The following is a 9416-nucleotide window of genomic DNA, read 5'->3' on the forward strand; positions in this document are numbered from 1 at the left end:
AACAGATGTTTTCCGTATGCACTATTATATATAAATACGTGTAATATACCTGCACTCGGTAAATATGCATAGGTATGTCGGTTTTGTTGTTTTATATTTTTTTTGTGTTACTTTTTATATTGTAATTTTGTAATTTGAATGGTTGCCTTTGCTTATTTTGTTATATGCATCTGACATGCTGCTTTATTAAGCAGAAGGGACATTGCCGAAAATTTTTCGCAAGTAAATGCTTGTAGAAATATATTTATTTTATATATGTAGGCATTTTGATTTTTTTTTCGGAAACGTAGGTTATTACCGTTTGGTACCAGTTTTGTTATATTACCCAAACGGATTTTTTAATACAGGTTATATGCATTATTATATAAAACTGTGATTTTAGGAATACATATGTATGTGCATATGTGCTTAAGATACAATAATAATAAATGGAATCGACACGACTCACTTTATCTTCCCGAAGGGGCTTTTTTTGGGAGCTAATATTTGTATATACATGTGTACGAATGTACATATGTATGAGATTTTATTGCCAATTCCTTGTATCTCTCTTCTTCTATAGTCTTCCAGCAGTCTGGCTTCAGAGAACGTCTTCTATTTATTCTTCTCTGCTGGCTTCTTGTGTGAGTTGTTTGTTTGTATGTAAATATACTTGTATTTGTTTTAGTTGTTCGCGCCCGTTTGTTTCGTTTTAGCTAATTGTTTTGATTTTCGCGCCCGATTGTGTGGATTATTTTTGTTTTTTGGAACAGTTTACTTGTTGCACTCTGTTTCTCTCCACTCTGTTCACATTTTTATTTTTGTGACCTCACTAATATATATGTATATTACATACATATGTGTGTATATATGGATATTTATGATTTTATGTTCTTTATATATGTAAGTAAGCACAAACATATGGTTTCGTTCTGTTTTTTTTTTTTTGTGTCACTGCACTTTGTTTTGTTTGGGTCAGTGCATTATGTTCCCGCACTTTATTTTGGTTTTTTGTTTGTTTGTTGTATTTCCCCGTACTGCACTGAATTTTGTTTTGTGTTTTTTTTTTTTGCATATTTTTTAGTTTTAGTTTGTTAAATCCATTTTTGTTGTTTTTTGACGCGCACGTTTTATACTGGAACTTTTTATTTTGGAAATTGTTTGTTTATATATATATTTTTTCTCCAATATTTATGTATCTGTTTGTTTAAATTCTGCCACCGCACCATATATGTATGTATGTATGTAAAAACGTTTCTTTTTTTTTTTATAAAATTTTGTACGAGTAGAAACCAATAGTGCCTTTACTTTTATATTTTTCAATACAATATCCTTTAATTAAAAATATGAATTTTGCCACGTCACATTTAACAATAAAAATGTATGATAAGTATAAAGTTGGTTGTTGAATGATGAATGCTGGATTGATCCGATTTAGTATACGAGTATGTACATACATATGTACATATATGATGTATAAGCGAGTTAACTGCAGCGCGCGGGTTGGGTGTCGAAACAACGAAAATTTGTGCTTACGCGGCGCAGTGTAGAGTCGAATCGGTGTATAGCGAATGTTGAAGTGATGATGGGCGAACTGCAGCTGGCGAATGTTGACGTGCGAAAATGTGTGTGTCGAATGTTGATGCGTGGCTTGTGAAGATCGAATTGTCAGTTCCATCCCGTTGTCCATCCTTTTTGTAGAGTGGGAACAGGTGTTGTGAGTTGTGTTGGTGTGGTGAATTGCGCTGTTGCATTAGGATGCGCCAGTTTTACCGAGTAGAGGGGGTGGATCCTTAACTCATTTAAACACTGCTCAATGCATCTGCGTTACTGTTCAATTTTCCTTTTTTTGTATACGATCTCGTAGTCATACTCTTCCAACTTCAGGCGCTATCTCACCAATTTCGAATTGGGCTCCTTGAGACTCATTAGCCATGTAAGTGGTCTGTGGTCAATAATTATTTGAAATTTACGACCGAAGGGATATGGGCGGAAATATTTGGTTGCCCACACTATGGCTAAAAGCTCTTTCTCAATAGTGGAATAGTTAATCTCACTCTCAGAAAGAGTCCTACTTGCGTAGCAAATAGGTTTGTCACTACCTATGTGACCTTGAGAAAGGACTGCTCCAAGCGCAATGTTACTTGCGTCTGTTGTGAGTAAAAATGGCTTTGTGAAATCAGGGTATTGCAGTATTGGATCGTTCATTATAATGTTCTTGCATGTTTCGAAAGCTTCTAGATATCTGGCGTTTAATGTTATGCTTATGACCTTTTTTAAGCATTCTATCATTGGTTTTTCAAGTCTTGCCAGGTTCGGGATAAACTTCCTATAATAACTAAGTAGGCCTATGAACGATTTTATTTCACGATTAGTTCGTGGTATTGGAAATTTCTGGATGGCTTCTATTTTTGTCGGATCCGGTTTTATGCCTTCCGTCGTGACTACATGTCCTAAAAAAGCAATTTCTTTTCGCATAAACTCTGATTTGTCCATCTGGACCTTAAAATTTGAACATCTTAACTTTAGAAAGACTTTTTCTAAATTCTCAATATGTTCTTGTAAGGACGTCGAAAATATAATAATGTCTTCTAAATACACTAGACAGATTTTTCCAACTAAATCATTTAGGACATTATCCATGACCCTCTGGAAAGTTGAGTGTGCGTTCTTTAAGCCAAAAGGCATTCTTACGTATTCGTAGTGACCCCCTTCCACAGTAAAGGCTGTTTTTGATATGTCCCGTGGATCCATTTCAATTTTATGGAAGCCGCTTGCTAAGTCCAAAGTCGAAAAGTAAAGGCATTTGCCCAGTTTATCCAAGATCTCAGATATGTTCGGGAGTGGGTACCTGTCCGAGATGGTTTTCTCGTTCACCGTCCTATAGTCAATGACCAGTCTCCATTTCGTTTTCCCCGATGCGTCCTTCTTTTTTGGAACAATCCATACTGGAAAGCTCCATGGGGAAAAGCTCGGCTTAATAATCCCTTGCTCCAACATCTCTGATATCTGTCTTCGAACTTCCTCTTTGTGAGCGAAAGGATACCTGTAAGACCTAGTATGAATAGGAATATCGTCCGTCGTCCTAATTCTGTGTTTTATTTCATTTGCAAACGTCAACTTTTCATCCTCTCTATAAAAGATATCACTATATTTAGTACATAGTTTCAAAAGTTTATGCTTTTCTTCGCCATTCAGATGTTCCATTCGGAGTAAGTCAGATAAATTTGCAATTCTTTCACTGTTTGATTTGCAATGCATATCAAAGTTATTAAGTTCGTCGAAGTTTTCTGAATCATACGGACTTGTTTTCAGGGGTTGCTATAAGAAAATTGTTTGGTCATTCCCCGTGGGATTAACTACTTCCATTGTACTAAACCAGTCTTTCGCAAAATATATGCCTGGAGAAATAATTAAGCCGTTGTCCAAAGTTATTGTATTGTATCAACTGGCAGTTTTACGATTTGTTTCGAATTTGCCTCTATTGTGAATTTATCAGAGGAAAAATTTGGTTTCATTTTAAGAGGTATTGTAATATTATTTGTAATTAGTATTTTATTTTCAAGATCAATTTAATCATGGAATTTAAAAACTAAGAATGTAAGAGTTCCTGTTTTCCTAATTTCTTTGAAAATAGGTAATGTCACTTGCTTGTCAATTATGTATTTATGTAAGATGGTAGATATAGTTACTGGAATACATTTCTTGATATCTAAGGGATTTATAAATTCCGGGTTTATAAATGAAGAAGAAGCCCCGGTATCTATTAGGAATCTTAATTGTCTGCCAAATGGAGAGCTTATACTGACATAGGGTAAAATACTACCATGTTTATTGCAGTCTATATAACGTGTTTGTTTCTTGAGGCTAACTGTAAAAAATCCTGATTATCGTCAATATTGTAATTTTCATATTGGTCCAGGTTTATCTTGTTAGCGTGGTCAAGACATGGGACAGAGCTTTCATTTCGAAGACTTCTAAATTCGTTAATATTATTCATTTCATTCCTATTTGTTATCCTACTAAATTGAGTGCTTGGGCTAGTTTTAAATTTGTTTGTGCCCTTTTCAAATTTTGAAAATCCACTACCGGTATCCATAGGTTCTGGTGGAGGCTGTAATTGCCTTCAATTTGTTTGTCTCGAAAAATTATCGAAGCGTTGGCTGGGTTTAAAATTTGAAAAATTCTCGCGATGTACTTGGGAATTTTGGAGTAACAAATTACGATTCTGATTGTTTGAATTTGGCTCAAAATTATTGTTATTAAGGTAAGGTCTGGTTGAAAAATTATAATATCTTTTAGGTTGGTAATAATTTTCTTGTCTTGGTGCATTATTTACAAAATTTTGTGGATATTTAGGATATGGATTATATTGATAATTTGGTCTCCATTGAGGATATTTGGGTTTATTCAAATTGGACCTAATATAATGAATATTCTGGTCTCTGATGCAGTAGTCAAGGGCAATCGGCAATGATTCTGGTCTCATTGCTCTAATCGTAGATCCCATAGGTTCCCAGGTCCCACAGGTTTCAGAAAATAAATTTCTCTTTGCATTCATTATATTAGTGTCGGACTCATGGATAGATAAATTATTAGACAAGGCTGATTGGATTTCCATTATTTCGCTGTAATATTTTTCGATCGGTTTGCCGTATTGTTTTAAACAATGAAGATCTCTAATTAGGGATGTTTCTGTCCTTTTATCTGAATAATGCGATATCAAGTTTCCTCTGATCTCATCCCAATTGAGGGATGTGCCATACATGTTTAAGACTTCGTTGGCTTGACCATCTATTTTATTTCTTATGGCCCTCAAGAGGATTAGTCCATGAAAAGTGTATCTGCTCCACTAATGTGAAGGAGTATTTCTTCCACAATACTAATGAATTCGTGGAGCAATCTTGGATTACCATCAAATTTGGGTAGGTCCTTGATTGCATCTGGAATTCTAAGTGACTTAAAAATGTCGATATTATTCATGTTGTTACTATTAGTTGTCGTTTGAGTCCCTGATATAAGTACTTGGAACTTCTGTATTTGAAAGCTTATTGAAATTTAATGTACTGTCCTCGGATATAACGGGTAGGCTTCTTGACTTAAAAATCTTAAAACTTTTAGGATATGGAAAATATCTAGATTTACTACTCATCAAAAATAATTTGTTTTATTTACGTAAGATAATTTGGTTCCGATTGATAGGAATTTGGAATCAAATAATGCCTACTCATAAATAATATGTAATTAATTTTTATTTAACTTTTTCTACTTTTCCACTTCTTCCTTTTCCTTTTTAATTTTATTGATTTTGGCAATGAATGTTATATTTTCTTTTAAATTGTAAAGATTATATATATATACATATATATGTACAATATATATAAAAATTTTTTGTTTTTTTAATGATCCTTCCTGTCTTTCTTTTGAATTAACATATTTTTATTTAAAATTTTTCTAATTTCTTCTACTTTCACAATATATTTATGTACATACGAGTATGTTAACTATTCTTAAAATTTTTTTTTTTTGATCTTTCCAATCTTTCTTTTGAATTAATATAATTAATAATTTCATCTACTTCCGCAATGTACATATGTTAACTTTTCTTCGAATTTGTTTTTTTATTTATTTTTATTATTTTCATTATTTTATTAATTTTTTTTTTGATCTTTCCAATCTTTGTTTTGAATTAATATATTCTTATTCCAGATTTTCTAATTATACTTCGCAATATATTTATCGCAATATATTTATGTACATATGTTAACTTTTCTTCAAAAAATTTTTTTATTTTTATTATTATTATTTTTTTTTATTTTATATATATATGTAATTCAAAAACCGCTCATTTACTTACAGAGCCCCTATGAGAATGGTATGCATGAGGGGTGTAGGTCCTTTTTTCCAACGGTTCACTTATCTCCTTGTGGCCTTATATCAATGTGCTCTTGGTATTTGTTTTCCGTCCTATATTCCCTCGGATTTAGAACAAGCGGCCCCTTATGTGGTCCAAGGATTCACAAAGTTTTATTTCGTTAGCACTCTTAGTTTCGACTCGAACTTTTCGACTGCGCCAGTTATGTTGCTCAAACTTTCTTCCGTTCAAATAAAACACCATTAAACACCTTATTCCTTCGAAGGTTACACCAATAATGATTTTTTTTTTTCAAACCAATTCCACACGAAGTCAAGCAAATAAAATAAATTTGATGAGTCAGTAAAATTAAAACAATAATAATTGCACAAAAGTTGATAACAGGAAGTAAGTATTAATTACAATTTTTGCAATGTTTTAAATAATAAAACAAATTTAATGACATGTTCTTATTATTCCATTGATGTTTTATGAAGTCAAGCAAGTAAAATAAATTTGATGAGTCAGTAAAAATTAAAACAACAATAATTGCACAAAAGTTGATAACAGGAAGTAAGTAATAATTACAGTTGTTGCAATGCCTCAAATAATAAAATAAATTTAATGATATGTTCTTATTATTCTATTGGTGCCTTCTGGGTTTTGGTGGGGGTTGATGTGACGATATAACTCCCGACTTCCACTTCCTGGTCTCAAATTTTCGCCGCAGCACCACTCTGTTTTCACCTGAGCCAAACACTTTATTCATTTGACTGATGAGCTCATCTACTTGTTGAGTTGCGAAATCGGAATTGTCATATAACCATTGTTGTGCTTTGCCTTTCAGTTTGTTAAGAAAAATAATGCGCGACTCGCCTTCATTTATAGTGTAGGCACTGGCGACGCTTTTGAACTGTGCCGCCCACAAATTGAAATTAACGCCACCTTCGTACTCGGGTATTAGATTTTTTATCAGGTCAAGTGAAATTGTTGCTTGATTCAATTGCGGCTGGCTCAATGTTTCACCACCAAGCATCATTCGCTGTAGCATTGCATTCTCCCGCTCCAGCAAATCTTTTTCACGTTTCAATAAATTTGTCTCTCGCTTCAGTAATTCAACCTCTGTCGGACCTGCGTCTGCTACGATTTTCACTGGCTGCTCTTCGACTTGTTGTATGGTGCTACCATTTTCCATCTGCGCAGCAGCAACGTCGAACGTATCTGGTACAGTCTGTTGATCTTCAAATATTGGGAGCAAAATTTCGTCAACTTCTGCACCACTTGAACACTCGCCACGTTCACTTGTAGGAACCTCTGTCAACCGCAACACTAAAGTACTTTTATTACCACTCGATGGTAATTCAAGACGTCGGAGCCAAACACGCAATTGTGCAACTGTATGGTCTGCCACATTATCCATATTAAAATTGTTTATTTTTTGTGTTTAAATCTTTAAATTGTACACGCACTTTTTGTTTTCATAAATTGTGTCATAAAATTGTTCGCTTCTTTGTGTTTTTTCAAAATAGTACATAAATTGTTAAATTTTTTGTTTTTTTTTTGTTTTTTTTTAATTTTAAAGTTGGGCAAATCCCACCTCTGAGATTTTAGGATGCCAAGTCTTTTCACTTTTATTTCTCAAACTGTACCGTCCTAGTAGCTTTTTCACCGAAGACGGTTACATATACTCATTCTAACATACATTCATTTTCTCTGCTAATATGCTATGCTACTTATATATCTTTCAAATGGACACATGAACTTGTGAAACATGAATATACAATGTGTCAACACAATGACAACCAAGAATGTGTTTAAATGAATACAAATAAACTTTAAAAGAGAATCAACAATAACTGAAAACGAATCTTTAGTTAACGGGACATATCTACATTAACCCTTCAATGGTTTACTCTTTTATATTTAAATTAACCCGTCAATGGTTTACTCCTTTATGGATTAATTAGAATAACTTAAAGTTAGGATATATTATCATACACATAGTACTTATTACTTTATTACAGTACTTTTCTAGACCTTGACGGTTTCATTTTTTGAGGTATGGACGTTTTAGTTTTTTTTTTCAATGTACCGACGATAGTAAGTTTCCAAGATAACAGAGTCCCCGCCAAAAGTAAAGTTGGGAAAAATCTGTCCATGGTTATATTTCGGCAAGATCCTTTGTAATCGCTGATCGGGTCTTTGACAACTCATTCTCCTTGATTGACTTCTATTAGTATTACTATAAATAAATAACTACGAGTATCGATATGTAATGCACACACACTAACGAATTATCCAAACTGACTGGAGTGACTGCAGCAATACGACTGGCTTCTTCGAGTCAACGGCGGAAACTGAACTATACAGCTTATATTCCCCACCACTCGAATTCCACGCAACTGGCCTTCGCAGAAACGAGAAATTTACGTTAGAGCAGCCCGTGTTTTATTCCTGATTTAGGACTATGAGGGTGTCTGTACATAATTTATACGGTACATTTAAGTAGAAATACCTTTCTAAGATGTCAATAAATATATCCTGATAGAATGCACTCAATCATTTTTACGTATAACTTATTCGCACGAATTTGCGTACGGGTACCCGGGTACCCTGGGCGGCAGAGAGTGTGATTTTTTTTGGGTGGCAACACAAGGGTTAAAATTTGCTTTCAACCAAGAATGATAGAATGTAAGATTACGACACTAGTTTACCGTCAGTTTTTTTCGGTTTAGCTCGTGACAATTCTTACAAAAACAAATACATTGTGCAACAATTTCGTGACGTAACAGTTTTGAGTTGAGAAGAACAAGCATAGAAATGCATACAAATTGTAAACAGAAAAGTAAACACTTTTGGAAATTCCCAAAATAATATTAATTCATTCGTCTTTGCAGGAAAAATTTCAGTGGAATGTTTAGAATATTGTTGCGAGAAAAGATATTAGTAGTTTTAGGCACATCCACAATAAATAGAGTAGCATGTGTGGAAATTGTTCAAATGAAGAAAACCAGTGAATATGTACTGTTGTATTTATTTAAATTTCTAAGCATAAATATATTAATTTTTTAAAATGAAATGTGCAGTGGCTTGTTGTAATAATCATTATGCAATTAAAGGATCGAAAACGAGCCTTTTCAGTTTTCCGGCCGATTTAAAATATGCCAAAAAATTGGTGTTATTTTGCAAAAGAAATGATAAATATGTTACAAATATATCTTCAATATAATTTCATAATTCTTTTATCATAATTTCATACATCTGATACATCTGAACTTATAATATATGTATATATTTATATACAACACAAGAAACGTCTTCTCCATTTGAATCACAACTTAATAGACAATTTTATTATCAATAGGCCGATATATTTTTTTAGAAATGATTCAAATCTTTTCACTCAACAATATTCAATCGCTTCACTAAAACTGTTCATTAAAATCGAAAGAATTAATAATATTTTACGAATTTACAAAAGTGTTAACTTTTCTGTTTACAATTTGCAAGCCATTTGACAGTTTTTCACCCTTGTTCTTCTCAACACGGAACTATGACGTTTCGTAATGGCGGTCGTCGTAAT

At 33.2% G+C, this 9416-nt stretch overlaps 1 protein-coding gene across 1 annotated transcript in view; it reads right to left on the reverse strand.

The window, feature by feature from the left end:
- Window positions 1-6476: 6476 nt before the first annotated feature.
- The window catches only part of LOC120780402 (protein O-mannosyl-transferase 2-like), a 74126-nt gene continuing 71186 nt past the window's right edge, over window positions 6477-9416 (reverse strand). The window contains exon 8 of the mRNA XM_040112687.1: window positions 6477-7237. Coding sequence (XP_039968621.1) covers window positions 6477-7237 — 761 coding nt within the window. The remainder of the gene's footprint in view (window positions 7238-9416) is intronic.

The sequence above is a fragment of the Bactrocera tryoni genome, unplaced genomic scaffold, assembly GCF_016617805.1.
Source record: "Bactrocera tryoni isolate S06 unplaced genomic scaffold, CSIRO_BtryS06_freeze2 scaffold_25, whole genome shotgun sequence".
Taxonomy (NCBI): Eukaryota; Metazoa; Arthropoda; class Insecta; order Diptera; family Tephritidae; genus Bactrocera; species Bactrocera tryoni.